The sequence below is a fragment of the Abrus precatorius genome, unplaced genomic scaffold (genome assembly GCF_003935025.1).
Source record: "Abrus precatorius isolate BTA unplaced genomic scaffold, Abrus_2018 Scaffold9, whole genome shotgun sequence".
NCBI classification, from domain to species: domain Eukaryota; kingdom Viridiplantae; phylum Streptophyta; class Magnoliopsida; order Fabales; family Fabaceae; genus Abrus; species Abrus precatorius.
The window spans coordinates 3,598,303-3,622,579 of NW_020874439.1; the positions used below are offsets into that span (position 1 = coordinate 3,598,303).

At 31.5% G+C, this 24,277-nt stretch overlaps 3 protein-coding genes across 3 annotated transcripts; 2 read left to right on the forward strand and 1 right to left on the reverse strand.

The window, feature by feature from the left end:
- The first annotated feature begins 7,222 nt into the window (after positions 1-7,222).
- On the forward strand, positions 7,223-9,065 carry LOC113850610 (1-aminocyclopropane-1-carboxylate oxidase homolog 12-like). Its single transcript, XM_027481189.1, has 3 exons — positions 7,223-7,740; positions 7,943-8,264; positions 8,814-9,065. The coding sequence occupies exons 1-3, from the start codon at positions 7,223-7,225 to the stop codon at positions 9,063-9,065; spliced, it is 1,092 nt and encodes a 363-aa protein (XP_027336990.1).
- Positions 9,066-16,362: 7,297 nt separating this feature from the next.
- On the forward strand, positions 16,363-18,375 carry LOC113850611 (1-aminocyclopropane-1-carboxylate oxidase homolog 1-like). Its single transcript, XM_027481191.1, has 3 exons — positions 16,363-16,553; positions 17,164-17,485; positions 18,124-18,375. The coding sequence occupies exons 1-3, from the start codon at positions 16,363-16,365 to the stop codon at positions 18,373-18,375; spliced, it is 765 nt and encodes a 254-aa protein (XP_027336992.1).
- A 1,714-nt stretch (positions 18,376-20,089) lies between these two features.
- On the reverse strand, positions 20,090-20,578 carry LOC113850612 (putative B3 domain-containing protein At1g78640). The gene has a single exon (XM_027481192.1). The coding sequence runs from the start codon at positions 20,576-20,578 to the stop codon at positions 20,090-20,092; it is 489 nt and encodes a 162-aa protein (XP_027336993.1).
- Between the last annotated feature and the right edge of the window lie 3,699 nt (positions 20,579-24,277).

A 24,277-nucleotide genomic window follows, 5' to 3' on the forward strand; every position in this document is an offset into this window, starting at 1 on the left:
ATGAGAGATAAATCAAATACATTAAAAGTAGCATTAACTCCATACTTACCTAATAAGTCCACTTTGTATGTATTATCTCTAATCCTCTTTAAGATTTGAAATAATTCATCTCCTCTTGTTTGAAGCCTTGCATTTCCTTGCATGGAAAACTTTTTTTTGCACATATGTATCCAAACCCAATCTCCAGGTTCAAATTCTACTTTCTTCCTTCCCTTATTGATATACTTTGCTTATTGCCCCACTTTCTTTTCAATTTGATGTTTTATTTTTCTAATTGGAGGTAGGCAGTAAGATACTTCTTTAGGGAAGACATCTTCAAAATCCTGTAGAAGAGAGAAAACACTACTAGACAAAATATCGTTAGTAAAGGAATCCATAAATTTATTATGAGGACTTTCTTTATACAGAGGTAAGCACATAGGCCGAGAGGCCAACAAAACTTTCTTTACTTCTTTTTCTCTCACAAACAAATTTTCTCTCCTTTCATATTGATTTTTTTCTTCACCTTTCTTTTTACTCTCATATTTCTCACTTGTAAATGTTTCACCTTTCTCTTCACTCTCATATTCCTCACTTGTAAGTGTCTTCACTTTTTCTCCTTTCTTTTTAAGGTTCCCCTCAAACTCACTCTTTTTCTTTTCATCTTTTCTCTCTTGCTCTCTTCTCAACCTCATGACTATTTGATCATCACACACTTGACTAGGAGTCATGGGCACTAGAGTGATTGTGCTTCCTTTATGTATAAATGTGAACTTGTTGGAATGACCATCATGAATAGCTTTCTTGTCAAACTGCCAAGGTCTCCCTAAGAGTATATGACTTGCTTCCATAGGCACTACATCACATAAGACTTCATCTTTATACTTGCCAATAGAAAAAGTAATTAAAACTTGCCTATTAACAACCAACTCCCCTTCATCACTCAACCATTGTAGCTTATAAGGCTTAGGGTGAGGAGTAGTAGTAAGATTCAATTTCTCAATAAGTCAAATACTAGCCACATTGGTACAACTACCACCATCAACAATAAGAGAACAAACCTTTCCAAGTACCAAACATCTTGAATGAAAAATATTTTCTCTTTGTGTGGTATCATCCTCCTTAGCTAAACTACCCAAGAGACGCCTTACCATAAGCAAATCTCCCTCGTGGCATAAAGCTTCAAACTCACTATCCTCTTCACTTGAAGCGTGTGATGATTGAGATGAACTATCACTTGAGATCTCACCATTCTCTCTCAAAATCATGGTTTTCTTGTTTGGACATTGGGATGCAATATGACCCTTTCCAAGACATTTGAAGCATTTGATTGCTCTATGCTGAGAAGTAGGAGAAGCAGAAGTATTAGTAGAATTAAAAGAAGGTTTACCACTTTGCACAATTGTATCCTTAATTGATATTTCCTCCTTCTTTACTTCTTCCTTCCACCCTTTTGAGTTGTAAGAAGATACATTCTTCCTCAAAGTACCCTTTCTCTTTAGTTGTGCTTCTACTTTAATAGCTTAGTGAACCAAATCTTCAAGTTCCACATAGGGATGAAGTTCCACTATGTCACGGATGCCATGGTTCAACCCATTTAAGAAACGAGCCATTGTTGCTTCTCTTTCTTCAAATACATTAGCTCGTATCATGGCAACTTCCATTTCTTTATAATAGTCATCAACACTTTTGCCACCTTGCCTCAAACCTTGAAGCTTTGTATGAAGCTCTCTATTGTAGAATGTAGGAACAAATCTCCTACGCATTAGGTTCTTCATTTCAGTCCATGTATCTACAGGCTCCTCATCATATCTCCTTCGGTCCCTTTGAATTTGATCCCACCACACCAACGTGTAGTCGTAAAACTCTAGGGAGGCCACCTTTACTTTCTTTTCTTCACTATAATCATAGCATGAGAATACTTGCTCTATCTTCAATTCTCACTCTAAGTATGCTTCAACATCATTCCTTCCATGAAAACTAGGAATTTTTATTTTAACTCCACCAATTCTCTCATTTTCTCTTATTCTTACATCTTCTCTTCTTCTTCTTTGATTCCTCCTCTCTCTATTATCTCTCCACCTATCATACCTCCTTTCTTCATCATCTCTCCTATTTCTTCTTCTTTCTCTTGAAGAATTACTGGAGTCTCCATGGGCATGTGGAAAACGATCACGTGACCGCCTTCTTGCATTATTTGCCAACGCCTCTTGAACATTCCTTATTGCTTCATTTTGCCTTTCAAACATGTTTTCAAATCTTTGAGCAAGTCTTTCAATTTGCGAGGCAGGAGTGCTCTCTCTACTTGATCCTCCTTCTTGAGACATTCTACAAAACAATAAAAGTTAATGCAAAAAGAAAAGGTTCTCTCCACTCGCTAAGTGTTTTCACTCAGTAGATATTCACTCGTGTTTCACTCTAAATTGGCTTTTGTGTAAGGATTTCTCTCTTGCCTTTTTCCCCTCAAATGCTCTCAAGAGTTCTTAAGGAAGTCAACCTCCAATTCACATAATTAACCAAAACCAAGAGATAATCAATCAATGAGACTCAAGTGAAGCCAACAAAAGAAAACTCTAAGACAAAACTAAGGAAGGCAACAAGACAATAGAAAAAAAAAAGACTAAATAAGAAATAAGCACACTCAAAAATAGATTGCAAATAAGACAAAATTGAAGAATTTAAAGAAGATTATATATCGTTAAACAACTACTATTTTTTTTTTGTATGGAATCAAGCAAAATAAGTGAAAGATTGGAAGAAATATATCAAAAACACACTTTTGTATGTTGCAATTTTTTTTTGGTAGTATATTTTTTTTTCTCTTTTTTTTTGAATGAGCAACGTGCGATGAACAGTACTTTTCAATCCAATTCTAACCAAAGCTCTTGATACCAATTGATGACAACCACAAACCGTGTCGCCGAATTAAACGATCTTGAATTGGATTTCACACAATAAAAATGAAATTATTATGGCACAAATAAGAATTGAAATAAGAAGAAAATTAATAAAAAGTAAAAATAGAATAGAAATGGAAAATGGCGCCACAATCGCAAGATTGATAAGCCAAGGAATGATCGCCACAAGAGTTTTGGCCTCTTGATAAGATCAAAGAAAATTGGCTCACTCAAGAACCTAGAGTCACACGCTCTCACAAGAGTGTTCAATCTCAAATTATATTCAAAACTAATTAAAAGTGTGTTTACAAGAGCTTATATATGCCTAATGCTTGTAAACTAATACTAATGCAAACCCTAATGGGCTTCTTGTACCAACAAGCCTAAATTCAAATAGACTAAATAAAATAATAAGATTTTATCCTAAATAAAAACTCAAAATAAGTAATGACTAATATTAAAATAAATAAACTAAACATAATAATTAAATCCTAATAAAACTCGTTAGAGTTCAAATCCTCTAAGCATATGTAATTGATTATCTTGGACTTTTCTAACTCTAAATTGAGCTCTCTTTCAAATAAGACAGCAACAATCTTTTCTAAGTCTTCATTTATTCTTTTTGCCCTTGCCCTTGTCATTGGTCCTTGAAGCTCTTCCAATGCCTTCAAGTCTTTGTCTTCAATGGGCCTTCATTGATTCTCATCACTAAGTTCTGGTACAAGGCCTTCTCGCTATAGCAAGGGGATTCTCGCTGTAGCGAGAGGTCTCAGGGAGAAAGACATGCATTTGTCGCCTTCTCACTGTAGCAAGAGAGGTCTCGCTGTAGCGAGAGAGCGACAGTCTAGGCTGCATTTTTGGGTGCAGTCTCGCTGTAGCGAGATTCTGCAAAAATCATAGTGCAATTTCTTCTGAGTTTTTTGCTGTGGCGAGAAGGCGTGTCGCTGCAGCGAGAACCTGTCGCTGTAGCGAGAACGTCGCATTTCAAACTGTATTTAAGGGTTCTTAGAGAGCTGCGCGAGGGTATTTCCAAAACCCTCGACCCCTCTCTTCTTCCCTTCGCATTTTCGGTCGATTCCCTCCCCAAATCACTAGAAAACCTTAACCTCTTGCGTGATTCTAGGCCGAGGGGAGTGATTGAAGCCATTTTTGGTAAGTTCTATGGTTTCCTTTTGGGATTTCTTGAATTTCTCCAATCCCCATTCAATTTTCTGAGCTTGGCTGCGTTTGTAGGGAAGTTCTTGTGGATTTTAGGCTTGAATAATCGAGAGCACCTTGAAAAACACCGGATTGAGATAAGGGGAGCTTGCCCTAGGTCGTTTTGATGATTTGGGAGTGATGAGAGGTGTTGAGAGAGAGCTAGAACTGTGTTTTTGGAATGAAATTTGTTGTATTAATGTGATTGATTGTTGTTGAATCCTAGGAGGAGTAATTGATAACCTAATGATAGAGTATTGTGATTGTATGTTGTGAAAAACCCTAGGGAGAATGACCCAATGCGCTGAATATGACGTGTAGTAAATTACCGGGCTGGTTGCTGAGTGGCTGTATTTGCTGAAAATTTGCTGAATTAGCTGAGCTGTTACATAATTGCTATTGTTGAAATTATTAATATGCTGATTTCTGCATCATACTAGAGCTGAGTAGGGCAGTCATGATAGGCGCTGTGTCACATGCTAGGTGGGTAGTCATGTGGCTTTAGAAAACTGAGTTGTACTATCTGGGTCCAGATACCGAAACGGGTCACTCCCGGAACCGAACCTGTTGAATGTGCTGTTAAAGGCCAGATGAACATTGTTTCTCATTGCTGCATGAGCATGAGCTGGGCTGGGCTGCATGGGCTGTAATTGTTGTTTCTTGCTGATTTGCTACGATTATTTTACTTGATATGTTGTTTCTTTTTGTAAGCTCACCCTTACATTTGCTGTTGTTGTGATGTTGTGCTGCGATGATCATATCTTGGTACGTGAGCAGATCAAGCAGGTGAGGCTTCAGCTTCCCAGGCTGACCGGAGTAGCTGATAGAGAAGCGGAGGATTAGGCATTAGGATAAGTTAGGACTTTCCCATGTATTAGTCTTTTGCTGTAATTAATTTTGTAATGACCACTAAGACATATTTTGTAATACTCATATTGTTTAAGAATTATTTTCTCAATCAATACATGTTGATTTCCTTGATAATTATCCATGAATGTCTAATTAAGAGTAATTATTGTGTATTGCTAAGATTTAGTGAATTTTGTTTATGACCTTGCCCTTGGGGTTGTGACATCATTTTATTTTTAAAAAGACAAAAAGATTAAGAGTATATTTGATTTCTGTTTTAAAAATAATTTCTTTATAAAATAAAATTTTTAGTACAAATATATATTAGATTTTATACAGATAAAATTGCATCAACTTTATATATATAATACTAAGTTTATATTGATTAGAACACATTATGTGATTATTAGAAAGAATCAAATGCAACGAAATCACCTTTTATGGATGTATGTAAGATTCGTTTTCTACTTTATGCTTATCTCCTTCCACATGTTCATTTTTTCTTTTTCAACTACGGAAAATTCTCTTTTTTTAGAAATCTCTTGTATTCTATTCATTTTTATTTATTTATTTTTTATTAATTTATTTTCTTTGTCATTTCCTATATATTTTAATTTTAATAAAAAAATAAAATAACAATATCTAATTATGTTAAAATAGACATTGAAAGACAGAGATTAATTTGATGTTGTTTGTATATTCTTTAAATAATCAAGAATGTGATGTACAGCATTGAAAGATCAAAATAGACAATTACTTATTATTATTATTTTGTGATAATTTGTAAGGTGAGTCAATTATTTTGTCTGTTAATGGGGTATTTTGCAATCTAACCATTAGATGAGTCATTAATTTCGTCTACTTATGTGACACTTAACATTCCAAGAAATGGGTCACGGTAACACACATAGTGGCTAACTGTTGAAGGATTAAAAAGTGTGAACAACTTCAATGGATAGAATTGAATTCTAACATTTAAATGTATATTTTTTTCTTAATTTTTTATTTTTAAGAAAAAATATTTTTTTCTTTGTCATTTTAAAATTCTAACCAAATATTTTTTATTATATTCTTACATTCCATCAAAATTTTAAATAAATTACAGATGAAAAAGGCAGATAAAATAGTAAATTTCATTGCAAAAAAATATATTATATTATTATAATTTTATTAAATATATATTATTTACTTAAATTTAATTCTAAAAATTGAAGTTAATAATATCCTTATAGTATTTACTAGATTAAAACACTGCATGCCTTGTGCAGATTTATTGACCACGATAATATAATTTTCGTTATGTTTAATTGATTCATAATATAATTCCTTTTAACAAAACTTAATAATTTAATAGGTGTAAAATAATAATTTTAGTTTTATGTTATATAATTATTTGCTAATAAATTTATATTCATTAACTTTTTAATATGCCTTTTCTTTTAGTTGTACCACATCACGTAATTCATTTTTTATAAATTTATAAATAAGATAATTGATTCCAATTAATTATGCTGAAATTATTTGTTATAAACATTTTAATATGAAAATGTGATATGGATTTTTTTTTTCTTTACCGTAACATTTAATTTAAGTTTTTTTTTTATGATAAAAGAAATTATGATATTTTTAAAATAGAATTCTAAGACAATGTTTGAGAGGGGTACTTACCGTAGCATTTTTTAGAGCCAAATTATGAAGAACATCACAACATTTTTTTAGGTAAAGTGTCTTATGTTCACAAACTTATAGTCATTTGAAGTTAAATCAACGGCATATTTGCTCCTTATAACTAATACAGTTCTAAATAAGAATTAAAAAATCGATATCCAAAAGTTGAGTCATGTAACTCTTCTTATTTTTACTCTAACAGTGGTGTAGCTAACTTTTGAGTTGCTGTAGAGATCAACCAGCAACCTAATGGTGTAATCAGTTTTGTTATTAATGAGAAATTGTCTAAAGATCTTTTGCAAGGGATATCGATTACCAAGGATTGACGTGGTTTAGAGAAATTTTGTTAAAATACTATATTATATTAAGAGAAAGAATGAGAGTTATACTTTTGCATTAAAATAATATTAGTTTATGCATTAAAATACATTATAATTTTGTAAAATACTATATTATGACAGCTAAGTGAAAAAATTACATGATAAAAATAATATTAGTTTATGCATTAAAATATCCTTTCCGTGCTTTAGGAAGTATATGTTATAATATAAATAGATAATAGATAGATTATACTTTTCTAGATATCATCTGCTCTCTCTTCAGTTCCACTCCTACCTCCAAGGCCACTACATATGGCAATAACCAACCAAGACTTTGATTTTATATTGAGAGAACGCAAAGCATTTGATGAAACAAAAGCTGGTGTGAAAGGGCTTGTTGATGCTGGTGTTAAGAAGGTCCCTAGCTTGTTCCATAATCAACATGACAAAGTTGAGAATGCCTCAAATTCATCCAACGCATGCCATGTTATGCCAGTGATAGACCTTGCAGATATTGATAAAGATCCGAGTAAGCATCAAGAGCTTGTTGCCATGGTAAAGGAAGCATCTGAAACATGGGGTTTCTTTCAAGTGGTGAATCATGGCATCCCTATGAATGTTCTTGAGGAGATGAAAAATGGGGTAAAAAGGTTTCATGAGATGGACACTGAAGGAAAAAGAGGATTCCATTCACGAGATAGATTGAGATTCTTTTTGTATAATAGCAATTTTGATCTCTACAGCTCAAGGCTAGAACTCAATTGGAGGGATACTTTTAGGTGTTGCTTGTATCCTGATCCCAAACCAGAAGAAGTTCCTGTTGCATGCAGGTATCTTGTGTATTTTACTCCATTTGTTTGTTGCTTGTTCCCTCATTTGTTTACATGAAGATTTCTTTTTATTATCTTTCAAATTGAAAAAAATAAATAAATAAATTTTTGGCTTACATGTATTTATAGGTGGTAAAATGAAAAGGTCTAGAATTGAATTCCCACTTGAGTTTTATTTCTAATTGACTGCATATTCTTGCAGAGATATATTGTTGGAATACGGGAAACACATAATGAGACTTGGGATTTTACTATTTGAGCTGTTATCAGAGGCTTTAGGTTTGAATCCAAATCATCTAAAGGATATGGGTTATGCTGAGGGGCTTATTACTGCTGGCCATTATTATCCTGCATGTCCTGAACCACATATGACTATGGGAACCACCAAGCATGCTGACAATTCCTTCATCACACTGCTTCTCCAAGACAACATTGGTGGCCTCCAAGTTCTATATCAAAATAACTGGATTGATATAAGGCCTGTACCTGGTACTTTGGTAGTTAATATCGGTGATCTCCTTCAGGCAAGTTTCTTGTTTTTCTTCTGTTGTGTGTATTTTCTGCAGGTGTTATTAATTTATGATGGATACTAATTACAAATATAGCTTCTTTTTATTTAGGGATATAATAAGAAAGGATATAGTTAACATGAACAAAATCCCTTGGTATCCCACTTATGAGATAATCAGAATATATCTTGCACTATAAATGTACAACATGCCAATGATGCCGAAGTTGGACAAACCAAGGAACCTGCAGATTGAAATGGCATGTCTAAGACATCTTAGGCTTGTTTTGGTACATCCAGTTCGTCACATCTGAGATATGTTCAATTTGATTTGAAGTATATTGGGTATCTCATATTCCATCTTGCTTGAGATGTTATGTCCTTTTGCGTCTTAATGTTGTTGATTAATTACCATATGAATAAATTGACTAGTGAGATAAGACTTGATTTTATTATTATTATTATTATTATTATTATTATTATTATTATTATTATTATTTTCTTATTTGAATGATCATTGTCAAATGTAGTTGTGGAGCTAATTAATTTCCTGTTTGAATTATAGCTTGTAACAAATGATATATTCAAGAGTTGTGAACACAGAGTACTTGCAAATCGTGATGGTCCAAGAATATCTGTTGCATGCTTTTTCTACCCAGGTTTGAAGGCATATTCCAAGGTCTATGGGCCGATAAAGGAACTGTTATCAGAAGATAATCCTCCCAAATACAGGGAAACTACATTTGCTGAGTGTGAAGCCAACTTTGTATCTAAAGGATTGGATGGAACCAGTTCTCTTACTCGTTATAGGATTTGAACTAGAAAATGTTGAAGGCACCAAATCTGCATTCATAAATAAATGAACTACTTTCATGGGCACAAGATGTGACATGATGGGGTGGTGTATGAATGTATTATGACTATATATGCGCAGTACCACAACCTAGCCCTTTACATCATCATATATACTAAACTCTTTAAACCTTAGTAATTTGTGAGATAGTTTATAGAACATCATCATCATATTTGCAAAATTGTATGGATATTGGCACTACAGAACTTATACCTGTTTATATGTACTTATTTAACTATTTTATAAAACTATTGAATAACTTTTACTTATATAAAAGATTATTTGTAAAAATGTATGTTAATTATTTTATCAAAGGCATATTGTGAAAATAAGTGTATTTATTATGAATTCAATTGAGTGCACCGAAAACGTAAAGATTTGTTATACTATTATTTAATTATAAATTGCTATATTAGCAAAAATTATTAATATTTTAATAATTAATATAAAAGGTTTTTAAATTGAAAGGTTTGTTTATAATTTTAATTATTGAAAAATTTATATATATATATATATATATATATATAGATAAAACATGATCTTTATCGGTGTAAGTCTAAAAATTTGTACACTTAATTTTAACTTTTTATTTATCTTACGTCTAACAAGTTAAATGAAATTTTTTTTATCTAAATATAAGATTTTTTTTTACTTACACTAATATTTCACTAGTGTATGTAAAAGATCTCTTAAAGCAATAATAGAACATACGATTAAAGGGAAAGGATAAAGGATGTTTGAAATTAACTATAAGAAATAAAATTATCATCGAACAAACTATAGGTGTCTGACATTTATCTAGAAAAGATAAAATCATCTTTCTTCTGTAACATTAAGTCAAACACCAGAAAGGCAAAACGATAGGATGATAAAGGACTAATGAGAATTTTTTGTCTCAACAGATGATCATATCAAGATATAGTAGTTTATCAAAAATGAAATTTGTTTAGTCTAGCGGATAGTTGATTCTCTAACATCAAAGGACTCTATATTCAAAACACATCCACGGAGAATATGATAAATATCTTAGATCTTCTTCTTCTATAATAATAATAATAATAATTTTATTATTATTATTATTATTACTATTATTATGCAGAAACTTACAAATATTAACAAAAAATAATACTTAGACTAAAATAATTATTAAAATAATAAATTTTGAAAGACTGTAATAGATTAAAAAATTAGGAAGTTCAAAGTATAATATTATTGACTAGTTATGATAAATAAATATTAATAAGTATTTTATTGTGATTAAAAATTTAAAGATATATTAAAATGAGGATTGCAAAAATACCTTCGATTTGAGAATAAAAAATGTCCTCGGACTACCCTTTTTGATATATAAAGATTTGTTCAACACGGCCATTAGTAAACCAATTATATAATCTTTTATAAAAATAAAATGATCATAAGAAGAAAAATGTTAGAGGTTAAAACTAAATCTTTATTATTTTTTGTAATAAATACTGAGAGATTTTTTATAATATTATAAAAATTTAAAATATTACTTTAGACTAAAAAATAAAAAGATCACGAAAATAAATACAGTGCACATACTTAAATAATATTATTGGTTAATTCAAAATATGGATCAAAAGTCAAAACCCTAAAGGTTTCAAAGCAAATAGTTAATTAATAATTGTCTTAAATGAGATTTTGATCTTCTAAAAAATTATAATTTTTAAAAATTAATTGACTTGATTTTTTAATTTAATCTTTCAAAATTTATTTATTTTATTTAAGTTATATATTAATAAATTATTAACTTGTTTCAAGATTTTGATCCTCTCGACAGTTTAATGATTGGGTCTTCCATGCTGATCATGGTTTAAAAAGATGTACACATAGTTCTATGCATTTGATGGCCTGATCAAACCTCTGTATATAACTACACAAACAGTATGATGGATTCTACCATTGTCCGGATAATCTAAAGTCATTTCTAAAGTAAATATAATTTCTAAAGTCATTTGTTATGCATAATTCAAGAAGAGTATCCACTACTCTCATTTCCCTAAAATTTCTCAATCGCTTCCATCTTCCACACTTCAAGTGTACTTCTGAACTATTCATACTTATTCTTATCATGTTCCTTTCTCATTTCATTTCTCTTTTCACATTTTTCATCTTATTTCTATATTTCTCATTATGTATCTACTCTTCTCATTAGTCATTATGGTCCAAACTCATTATTTATTATATACTGAACCTAACATTTATATACTATCATATTAGTCAGCCTTTCATTTCTTTCATTACTACATCATATATCCATCAATCATTGCTGAAGGTTGGTCAATCTCTGATTTAGTCCACAACATATGTGCATGTACACTCAAAAGAAAAATCATGCACATAATTGAACACCACAAAAATATGCTTCAATCAAATATGAGAACGCCTCAAATTTAGGCTAACAAGGCCATAATATTCCAATAAGAGACCTTTCAAATATTGACAAAGATCTAAGTAAGCATCAAGGGATTGTTGACATAGTCAAGGAAACATCAGAAACGTGGGGTTTCTTTCGGGTGGTGAAAACATCAAGGGATTATTTAGGAGATGAAAAATGGGGTGCAAAGATTTTATGAGCAGAATAATGAAACCAAAAAAGAATTCTATACGAGAGATGGGTCAAGATCCTTTGTGCACAATAGCAATCTTTGTTGAAAAGATGATTCAAAATGCCATTATCCGTTATCATTAGTCAAGTGCACGTTTTTTATCGTTATCATTTAGTGGGTCTTAGGATAATCTTGTTTGTCATTCAATTATTTAGTGGTCAGTTATATCTGGCCAAGTCTATTCTGTTCGTGTGTTTATGTTCCTAGTTTTTAGTATTTTCAGTTATTCCTAGCATTATTTAAGGCATGTACTCAGTATTCATCCGATGGGTGAGAAAGACATAAATGAGAAAAGGATACTAAGTTCACGTCATTTACCTGTCATTCACTTATCTCTTGGCTGTTTTACCAACATTTGTGGTATCAAAGCTCAAAGATAAACCAGGTTTCGGTCCTTCAAGAGAAGATTGAGTGTAGCGAGTGAACCACTAACAAAAATTATCCAAATTAAAAGAGAGTCATGGCCAGTAATGGAACCAACCCAGTAGCACAGCCCCTAATTCCAATTTTCAAAGGTGAAAAATATCATCTTTGGAGTCTCAAAATGAAGACGATGTTCAAGTCTCAAGAACTATGGGAGTTGGTGGAAAACGGGTATGAAGAGCCAGATCCGACACCAGCAGAACCTGATCAGCGGTTAAAAGAAAATCGTAAGAAGGATGCAAAAGCACTAATGCTAATTCAGTCAGCCCTTGAGGATGACATATTCATCCGAATTTCAGCAGCTAACACCTCTAAACAAGCATGGGAGATTTTGAAGCAGGAATATTTAGGCGACAAGAAGGTAATTACTATAAAATTACAAACTCTTCGTCGTGATTTTGAAACTTTAGCTATGAAAGACAAAGAATCAGTGCAAGAATTCTTGTCTAGGGTGTCTGGGATTGTTAATCAAATGAAGTCTTATGGTGAAATTTTGAGTAATGAAATTGTTGTGAGTAAGGTGTTAAGAAGCTTAACGTCAAAATTTGATCATGTTGTTGCTGCAATTGAAGAAACTAAGGACCTGTCCACTTATACTTTTGATGAATTGATGAGTTCTTTGATAGCCCATGAAGCCAGAATTGGTAGGTCTCATGAAAAATCTGAGGAAAAGGCTTTTCAAGTGAAGGAAGAATCCTCCAAAGGCAGGGGTCAATTTCATGGAAGCAGTCGCAGAGACCAATATGGCAGAGGGAGAGGGCAATATGGTGAATCTCGCCTATACAAAAGCTCAATTCAATGCAGGTATTGTAGCAAAATGGGACACAAAGAAGCTGATTGTTGGGCCAAACAGAGAGAAGAGCAGAAACAGGCAAATTTTACAGAGAATGTAGAAGAGGAAAACAAGTTGTTCATGGCCCATTATCCAATTCAGTATAACAGCAACAACGAAGATGTATGGTTTTTAGACAGTGGATGCTCCAACCACATGTCTGGAAACAAATCACTATTCAAAGAGCTTGACGAATCACAGAAAAGTGAAGTTCGACTTGGAGACAACAAGCAAATGAAGGTTGAAGGAAAAGGTACAATTGGCATTAAAACTATGCAAGGGAATGTCAAACTTCTTTTTAATGTACAGTTTGTGCCTAATTTAGCTCATAATTTACTGAGCATTGGACAATTAATGACTAGTGGATATTCTGTTGTGTTTGACGGCGATTCATGTATTATTCGTGATAAAAAATCTAGTCAAATCATAGAGACTGTTCATATGACTCAAAACAAGATGTTTCCTCTTGATGTTTCAAATATAATGAATAAGGCCTTAATTGTTAGGAGGGACAATGAGGCTAATTTGTGGCATTTACGTTATGGGCATTTGCATTTGAATGGCTTGAAGCTTCTCAGTAAAAAAGAAATGGTTTTTGGCTTGCCAAGAATTGGTGAACTTGATTTTTGTGAAGGGTGTGTTTATGGGAAGCAGAACAGGAAGTCATTTCCTGTTGGAAAATCATGGAGGGCATCTCACTGTCTTGAACTTGTGCATACTGATTTATGTGGGCCTATGAAAACAGAGTCACTCGGTGGAAGTCGCTATTTTTTGCTATTTACAGATGACCACAGCCGCATGAGTTGGGTTTATTTCTTGAAATTCAAATCTGAAGCTTTTGAGAATTTTAAGAAATTTAAGGCGTTGGTGGAGAGGCAAAGTGAGAAAAGGCTGAAAGCACTTCGAAGTGATCGTGGTGGTGAATTTTTGTCTAATGATTTTAATGTTTTTTGTGATGAGAATGGCATTCGCAGGGAACTCACTGCACCATACACACCAGAACAAAATGGAGTTGCGGAACGAAAAAATCGCACTGTTGTAGAAATGGCTAGAAGCTTGTTGAAAGCAAAAGGGCTCCCGGATCAGTTTTGGGGAGAAGCAGTTGCAACAGCAGTGTACCTCTTGAATATCTCACCTACAAAGGCTGTTCTTAATCAGACACCTTATGAAGCTTGGATGGGTAAGAAGCCTCGGGTAAGCCACTTAAAAGTCTTTGGTTGCACAGCATATGCTTTGACTACTTCTCGATCTAAGCTTGATGAAAAATCTGAAAAATGCATTTTCATTGGCTATAGTCCTCAATCCAAAGCATATCGTTTATATAATCCTATAAGTGGCAAAGTGATAATTAGTAGGGATGTTGTATTCAATGAAGAAGCGGAATTCAAAGTAGATTTTGACAAGGGAGGCATGGAGAATGAAGTTCCAGCAAATTTTGAAGATGAACAACCTTCAAATACAGTTCCTTCCTCTCCTAATAATACTGCAAACTCTAGTTCTGACTCTCTAGCAATTAGCCCCTCCAGCAGCAGTAGCGAAACACCACCAAGAAAATTCAGATCTCTTAGAGAAATTTATGAGTCCTGTGATTTTGCCTTATTGGTCACTAACCCAACTTCTTTTGAAGAAGCTGCACAACAACCTGAATGGCAGATTGCTATGAAGGAGGAGATGTATGCCATTGAAAGAAATTCAACATGGGAGTTGGTTGATGTTCCAGAAGGCAAGAATGTTGTAGGATTGAAGTGGATATTTCGAACAAAGTATAATGCTGATGGAAGTGTCCAGAAACATAAAGCTCGACTTGTGGCAAAGGGATACTCACAACAACAAGGTATTGATTTCGAAGAAACATATTCTCCCGTTGCTCGATTTGAAACTGTGAGAATCGTTTTGGCTTTAGCTGCTCAATTGCAATTACCTGTGTATCAATTTGATGTGAAATCTGCTTTTCTGAATGGTGATCTAGTGGAGGAGGTCTATGTCTCACAACCACAAGGCTTTACTGTGTGTGGTAATGAAACTAAAGTTTACAGGTTAAGAAAAGCTCTTTACGGGTTGAAGCAAGCCCCACGTGCCTGGTATAGCAAGATTGATTCATTCTTCCTGGACAATGGGTTCACTAGAAGTGAAAATGAGCCAACTCTTTATTTAAAGAAGAAAGGTAATGGAGATCTTTTGGTGGTCTGTCTCTATGTGGACGATATGATCTATATGGGCTCCTCAAAGTTATTAATTGATGATTTTAAGTCATGTATGGTGAGAACTTTTGAGATGACAGACCTAGGCATGTTGCAGTATTTTCTGGGAATCCAAGTTATGCAGGCTGATGATGGAATTTTTGTATGCCAAAAGAAATATGCTGCAGATCTTTTAAAGAAATTTAACATGGCAAACTGTGAGGAGGCAATCACACCAATGAACATCAATGAGAAGCTACAGCATGAAGATGGGACTGATAAAGTTAACTCAAAATTGTTTAGAAGTCTGATTGGTGGTTTGAATTATTTAACGCACACTAGACCCGATATAACTTTCTGTGTTAGTGTTGTGTCTAGATTTATGCAGAGTCCTACAAAACAACATTTTGGAGCAGCAAAAAGAATTCTTCGCTATGTTGCAGGAACTGTGAATTTTGGTATTTGGTATTGCAAAGTATCAAATTTCAGATTAGTTGGTTTCACTGACAGTGATTGGGCAGGTTGTTTAGATGATCGAAAAAGCACTTCTGGCAATGTTTTTAGCTTCGGTTCTGGAGCAGTAACATGGAGTTCAAAGAAGCAAGAAACGGTAGCTTTATCATCATCTGAAGCTGAATATGCAGCAGCAACAGCAGCGGCACGACAAGCCTTATGGATCAGAAAGATTCTTAGTGATTTCAGTCTTGAGCAGAAGGAAGCAACTGAGATATTTTGTGACAATCGATCTACAATTGCTATGACAAAGAATCCCGCATTTCATGGCAGAACTAAGCACATTGATGTGCATCATCATTTTATTCGGAAGCTTGTAATTGATGAAAAGATAATCTTGAAATTTTGCGGCACAAATGAGCAGATAGCTGATGTATTTACAAAGTCTCTTTCTCAAGTCAAGCATCAATTTTTCAGGTCACAGTTAGGAGTGTGTGATTTTGAATCAAGGGGGAAGTGTTGAAAAGATGATTCAAAATGCCATTATCCGTTATCATTAGTCAAGTGCACGTTTTTTATCGTTATCATTTAGTGGGTCTTAGGATAATCTTGTTTGTCATTCAATTATTTAGTGGTCAGTTATATCTGGCCAAGTCTATTCTGTTCGTGTGTTTATGTTCCTAGTTTTTAGTATTTTCAGTTATTCCTAGCATTATTTAAGGCATGTACTCAGTATTCATCCGATGGGTGAGAAAGACATAAATGAGAAAAGGATACTAAGTTCACGTCATTTACCTGTCATTCACTTATCTCTTGGCTGTTTTACCAACAATCTTGATCTTTATAGCTCACCACCACTCAATATGAGAGATACCTTTATCTGTTACTTGTCTCCTGATATCATCAAACCACAAGATTTTCCTATAATATGTAGGTATGTTTGTGTATCAAGTATTTAATCCTTCAACATAGATCAGTACTCAAACTTGCAGGCTCATAATATCTATTTTTTAAAATGATAGATTATGTTACTAGTTAAGCAGTGACGTGTTTACTTCTGTATAAAATACATCACAAATCATGGTTTGGTAAGATTCAGATGTTTCTTATATTAGTTGGAAAATGCTATAAAATTGTGTCTCAATTTTCTTATATTTAGTTATAGTTCATCGTTCATCAACTATTGATTAAAAAAAAGGTATAGGATACATATTTCTCATCACTTATATATAATTTTCTAATGCGTACCCAAGACACTCAATAAGAAACTATGTTTCATATGTTTTTATCATAAATCACAGAATTCAATAAATTAATAATATTAAACATTACGATTTTTTAAAAAAAAAAACTTACTATTTATTCATTTCTTATTTTATATCCTTAGACACATTAAAAAACCCGTAATTTAAAATCAACAAAACAACTCAAAGTAAAAAGATGTATTAACAGTTATAAAATGCATACTGATGATACAAATTGAAATATTCCAGAATTGATATTCCTCTTCAATTTTTTACCTTATTGACTGCATATTCTTGTAGGGACATTCTATTGGAGTATGGGAAACACATAATGAAACGGGGGACTTTGCTGTTTGAATTGTTATCAGAAGCTTTAGGTTTGAATCCTAACCATTTGAAAGACATGGGATGTGCTGAAGGGCTTGTTGCTCTTGGCCATTATTATCCTGCTTCTCCTGAACCACATTTGACTATGGGAACCACCAAGCACTCTGACAATGATTTCCTCACAGTGCTTCTTCAAGACCATGTTGGTGGCCTCCAAGTACTTTACCAAAATAAGTGGATTCATATCACACCTATTCCTGGGGCTCTAGTAGTCAATATTGGTGATCTTCTGCAGGCAAGTTTCCTGTTATTATTCTTTGTATACTTCCTTCAACGACTTTTAATTTGTAATGGATAAATGTGACATCTACACTTTCATTCTTTAAGGAGAGACTTTCATTTTCTATGGACTAATGAAGCCACCAGAATATATGTACTGCTCTATGTACATGCCAAAGCTATTAACATAGTACAAACCATGTCTAAGTTATCTTGGAGTTATTTAATTTAGCAAATGTGCTACATGTTTGTTTTAAAGCATATAACATCTCTTATCTTCTTAAGTGCATTTTTCTGCCTTCTACTGAATTAAATGAAGTTTAGTTAGGATAAGGTTAACAATGAATACAAAAAGCATAATGAATCAAACTTCTCTTATAAGTTAAAATCAACTTATGCATCACAATTTTCTTATAAATTTTTTCATTTAACTTTTCTAAAATCTGAGATGCATAACCTGATTTTAAGTTTTATAAAATGTTTGCTTCATTTTACCTCTCTTTTTTTTATTATTTCTGTTAGCGGGTTCTTGTTGATAAGTTAACACCACTAATAAATCTCTTACTTGAGCATGGGATGCTTGTTTAATTTGTTTATATTTGATGATGGATGTGGTCTTATATGTAGCTAATTATTTGTTTATTTGATTTATAGCTGATAACAAATGATAGATTCAAGAGTGTTGAACACAGAGTAACAGCCAATCATGTTGGTCCAAGAATATCTGTTGCATGCTTTTTTTGCACTGGTGTGATGGCATCCACAAAGCCTTATGGGCCTATAAAGCAATTGTTATCAGAAGATAATCCCCCAAAATACAGGGAAACAACAGTTGCTGACTACGTAGCCTACTTTGATGCAAAAGGACTTGATGGCACCAGTGCTCTAACACATTACAGGATTTGAACTACAAAGTGTAGACCAAAAAGTAATTACATTACTCTCATGGGCATAAATAATTAGTCTTTTTAATCTACTATGCTATAACTATTAAAATCTGTACTCACTGCAAAAAGTATGGAGTCAAATTAAGCATTTTAATATCTAAGGATTCTGTGTATCTTATGGCCCTTCAACCAATGAAGAGCATTCCTTGATTGGCACTATATTATCCTCAATGAAATTAATAATCTATTCTGCTTCAACATTTTTCAAAGGGATAGCTTTTAACCATTTTGTAAATTAATCTAAAGCCACCAAAATATATTGATGGTCTTCTCAAGATGGAGGATGAAGTTGTCATATCAAGTCAAGAGCCCATCCTCTAAATGCCCAAGGTTTTATGTACCCCAACACCGACACATACTAAATTTATTTCTTAAACTTGAAAAATGTGAAATATAATCCTCCAACACTTTAACATGAGTAAAATATACATATTTTTATATTTTATAATTATAGTTTGAAAAATCTTTGAATATTTTTACTTAAATTTAAACATGAAAAAAATATTGATCAAAGGTCAAATATATAGTGACGATCGATGAATTAGAGTTGTTATCACCAACCCAAACTCAGCGATTAAAACCCCTCCAATCTTACAACAGCTAGAAAATAGAAGACGAAAAACACTTTTTATAATGATTTCTAACCTTATTCTGCTAGTGTTATCTCATCTTAATCGACCCTAAGAACAGAGAAATTATAGTGACTACTATATGGATCCCATTAGAAACCAATCTCATCCCCTTTCTTAAAGCGCCTTCTCTTAACAAAATCTTGGACCCATTTTCCCATAAATTTTTAGCATCTTGAATAAAAATATAGATAACCAAAACTGTGTACTCTTAAAATTTGAAATAACCAAACAAGCTCTTAGAAAATGTGCAAGTTCAATGGTTGCAAAGTACTCAACACAAATTAGTTAGAATTTCATTTCAAATTTTTTATCAGCAATAAAAATGGCCTATAAAGATATTTCTTGAAGGCAGAAAATTAGGAATTCAAATTATCGGGACATTTGACTTTTTTCTTTCTTTCTTGAAAGACACAATTGAGTGGTCGAAATAGAAAGTATATTAGTCAAAGTTTAATAATTACGTGTTATTATAAAATTGTTATCACAGTGGTCACCAAATATGTAGCTCGTAAACATTAAATTGCTCTTTCATCATCAAACAATTGCCACATGCATCAACTCATAGCGTGTTGTAACCATAATCAAGATGCAATTGAAATCGTAGTATGAAATTTCAATTACAAGAATCTCAGAATTTAAACCATAAACCACAAAAACAACATACTTTAAAAACTACTAATTTTATGAGTAGTTCTGTATGATCTATTTCTTCATCGATAGCCTACCATGATTTTGGAACAAGCAACAAATGTCATTAATAGAAAGCATAATACTTACACATAAAAACAACGTAAGATCTGAGAAGGCTTATAATAAATGAAAGCAAGAATATTAAAACTCCTCCAACCTTACAACTACTAGAAATTAAAACATGAAATACACAATTTTGAATGATTTCTAAGCTCTTTGTACACGAGCTATCTCATATTAATTGACTCTAAGAACAGAGAAATTGAAGTGACTATTATATGGATCCCAGTAAAAGCCAATCTCATCCCCTTTCTTCAAGCCCCTTCTCTTAACAAAATCTTGGACCCATTTTCACATAAAAATGTAGCATCTTGAAGAAGCCCATTTCTTGAAAACAAGAGAGTGCATGGTGTAGGTGTCCACATCCCAAATCATAACACTAACTCCCTTCTCAATCTCAGCAGCATCACCCAACACAGGTAACACAAACTTTTCTGCCAAATCCTTCCCTACCATGAGCCTACTCATATTGCCAAGATCACTCTCTTTCAACACTTTTTTTATCTTCCAAGGATCATCATCTTCGTGTACCACCAGAGCATCCTCTTGTACCACCAAGTCTTTGCATGCCTTCTTTTTTGCAACAAAGGGACCTTTGTGGCAATGTTTCCTTTTCTTGATTGAAGAGACATGTATCTCAGCTCTAGTGCACTGACACACACTCAACGTTAAATGGGTGCAAACCTCGTTGCTGTTGGAATCACTCTCTTCTGTCTCTGCTGCAGTACATGGACACTTACCCAACGTCAGATGGGTACATACGTTGTTTGAGACAGCCATTGTCGATATTTATCTTCAAAATCAGAAGTACAGACACTTTGAACCAATTGCTTTTGCATGTCAATGACATAACACGCATGTTCAGAGTATTTATAGAAGTTACTATAATTATTAAACTATAACTTGTTCGATTTTATGAAATTTTTTAATATCTATTAAAGATTTTATACATTATTAATCTGCGGGTCTTGATTTTGTTTGTATTTAAACGGATTTTATAGATTTTTTAATATCAATTATAGATTGTATACATATCATATAATTTTTTAAATTAAAATAGTTATTTAAATTTAGAATTATCAAAGACAAATAAGTCATCAAATAAATAATAAAAAGTTGTAATTAAAACCTTACCCAATTGTACTAGATTTTTGAAATTTTAATTTTAAAAAATTCAAAATATTAATTTTTAATACAGCCCAAAATAAGTTTCTTAAATATAAAAATTTTAGATTTTAATTCTAATTATTATTGGCTATATTAATTTTTAATACAATCCAACTTAAAAGGTAAAAGTCATGAAAAAATTTAAAGTAGAAAAAAAACATTACTATCAAAAACTTTAAATTTATGAATAAAAATAAACTATTTTTAATAAATTTTAAAACATTGTCATCTTAATGTCTTATATTTAATATAATAAATTATTATCCTATTATTTAATTTTAGCATCTCATAATAATAAGAACTAAAAAAATTTGCCGTTGTTTATTTTAAAAATTTAAATTTTAAATTTAAAGAATTAATATAAACAAAATACAGATTTAAGGAATAAATAGAAGATTAGTTGAATGTTAAATATTATAACATTTTTAAAAAAAAGTTACTAATGAACTCTACAATAAAGGAGTATGAAGCATGAATACAAAACTAGCATCTATGCGTAGACAATTTTTAATTATTAATTAAGTCATATAATATATAATATTTGAAGCACGTAATATAAACATGTCAATCAGGGCATATGTTAGTGTTATTTTTACCACATACTTGTTTTCACTTAGTAATAATTATTTCAATACTTTTAAATTTGGAATTCTCAAGGACAAACCAAACATCAAATAAATAATAAGTTGTAATTAAAGCATCAACCAATTGAGTAGATTTTTAAAATTTTAATTTTAAAAAATTTAAAATAATAATTTTAATATTGCCTAACATATATTTCCCAAATATAAAAAATTTAGATTTTAAGTCTATTTATAATCGGTTATATTAATTTTTAATACAACTCAACTTAAAAGAAAAAGGTCATAAAAAAAAGAAAAGGAAAAAAAGACATTACTATTCAAAAATTTCAAAGTTATAAATAAAAATAAATTATTTTTAATAAATCCTAAAGTGTTGTCATTTTATGTTCATTTATATATCATTTAACATAGTAAATCATTACCTTATTATTTAATTTTAACATTTCATAATAACAAGAACTAAAACTTTACCGTTGTTAATTTTAGAAACTAAAAATTTAAATTTAAAAAACTAATATAAAAAAATAGAGATTTAAAAAATAAATAGAAGATTTACTTAATGAAATATTAAAAAATTTAAAAAAGTTACTATTAATTGATTTATTATTGTATATGGTATAACTTATATAATAAGGAAGTATGAAGCATGAAAATAAAACTAGCACCTTTGCGTAAATAATTTTTAATTATTAATTAAGTCATATAATATATAATATGTGAAGCACAGAATATGAATATGTAAGTGCGTAAGTTAATATTACATAATTGTAAAAGTGGTGAATTTTTTATTATATTTTGTTGAAAATAATATAAAAATAAAAATAACTAAAAGATTACATAATTAAGGAAATTTATTATATTATTTTTTGTTAAAATAAAATATTTATTGCTATTATGAATTTTTTTTTATAAAAATCTAGTCTTGTATTTTCTTTTTCAGTCACCCAAACAAGTATAGTTTTCTGGTTGTTTTTTCTCTTCTTTTTATCCATCCAAAGAACTCGTCATTTCTATCTCATTTCTCATTTTTTCTCACTTTATTATTTTTTACTCATTTTCTATTACATCCAAACATACCATACAGGTTTAGATATCATTATTTTAATGAGTACAAATTTTGTGAAAATTGCAAGTACCACAACTCAAATTTTAAGGATTTAATTCTTTTAAAAAATTAATATTAGTTAAGAAAAACTGGATTATGATGAATTTGCCTGAAATGAATGCAAAGTTTGTTCAACGCATGCAAGGTAATTAGCTGGCAGTGATGATAATGGGGAGAAAATATCAACAAAATTTAGGAATATTTGGTGTCTATAGAGATTATAGATTTTGAGACACTTGTGAACAAGTGTATTTTGATGAGAAATTACTAATATTATTCTAAAGAATTCAATAAAAATATACTTTTGATGTATATATATCATTTACATCTAATCTAAGTGAATCATTATATAAGATTAATCGAGAAAGTGCCTATAAAATCTATAATGTAATTAATAATTATTAAAAAGAAAGAAAGAAAGATGAGAAAAAAAAAAAAAAGGGAAACATAAGTTTTAAAACATAAGTTTATTTATTTGATTACTGATTTGTCTTTGAGAATTCTAGATTTAAAAGTGTTGAAATATTACTAAGTGATAACAAGTATGTGTTAAAAATAATACTAACTTATGCCCTCACATGTTTATAATATTTGAAGCACATAATATAAACATGTCAGTCAGGGCACAAGTTAGTATTATTTTTACCACATACTTGTTTTCACTTAGTAATAATTATTTCAACACTTTTAAATTTGGAATTCTCAAGCCCAAACCAGACATCAAATAAATAATAATCAGTTGTAATTAAAGCCTCCACCAATTGGAATAGATTTTTAAAATTTTTATTTTAAAAAATTCAAAATAATAATTTTTAATATTGCCTAACATAAGTTTTCCAAATATAAAAAGTTTAGATTTTAAGTCTATTTATAATCGGTTATATTAATTTTTAATACAATCCAACTTAAAAGGAAGAAGTCATGAAAAAAGTTAAAGTAGAAAAAATAATTACTATTCAAAATTTTCTAAATTATGAATAAAAATAAATTATTTTTAATAAATTTTAAGATACAACACCACAATTTATCTCTATATCGTCTAAGTAGTTGAGACAGCAAATAAAGTGATATTTGATGATTAGCATGAGATGTTTCCGTTGCATTACATGGGTATCGTACTACGGTTTGTCATTCAACTAGGGTAACCTGATTTTCATTGGTGTATGGTATGGAGCTTGTGTTGCCATTTGACGTAGAAATCCCTTCCCTAAGGGTATTGATAACAGATGACTTAGATGAAGCTGAATGGATTTAGACCCGATTAAACTAGCTTAATTGAAAAAAAAAAATGAGGTTGACAACTTTGTGCCATGGTCAACTACGCCAAAAAGGGATGAAGAGAGCTCATGAAAAGAAAGTTCATCCTAGAGAGTTTCGAAATGGGGATTCGATGCTCAAGAAAATCCTTCCTATTCACAAAGATCACCAAGGGATTTAACCTGAAATTAGGAAGGACCATTTATTATTAAAATAGCATTCTCAAGAGGGGTGCTAATTCCTACCGACATGGATGGCGTGGAGTTATCACACCCTATGAACTCTAATGTTGTAAAGAAATATTACCCATAAAAAAAAAAAAAGGAGAGAGCTCGCTAAGTCGAAAACCCGAAAGGATGACTTAGG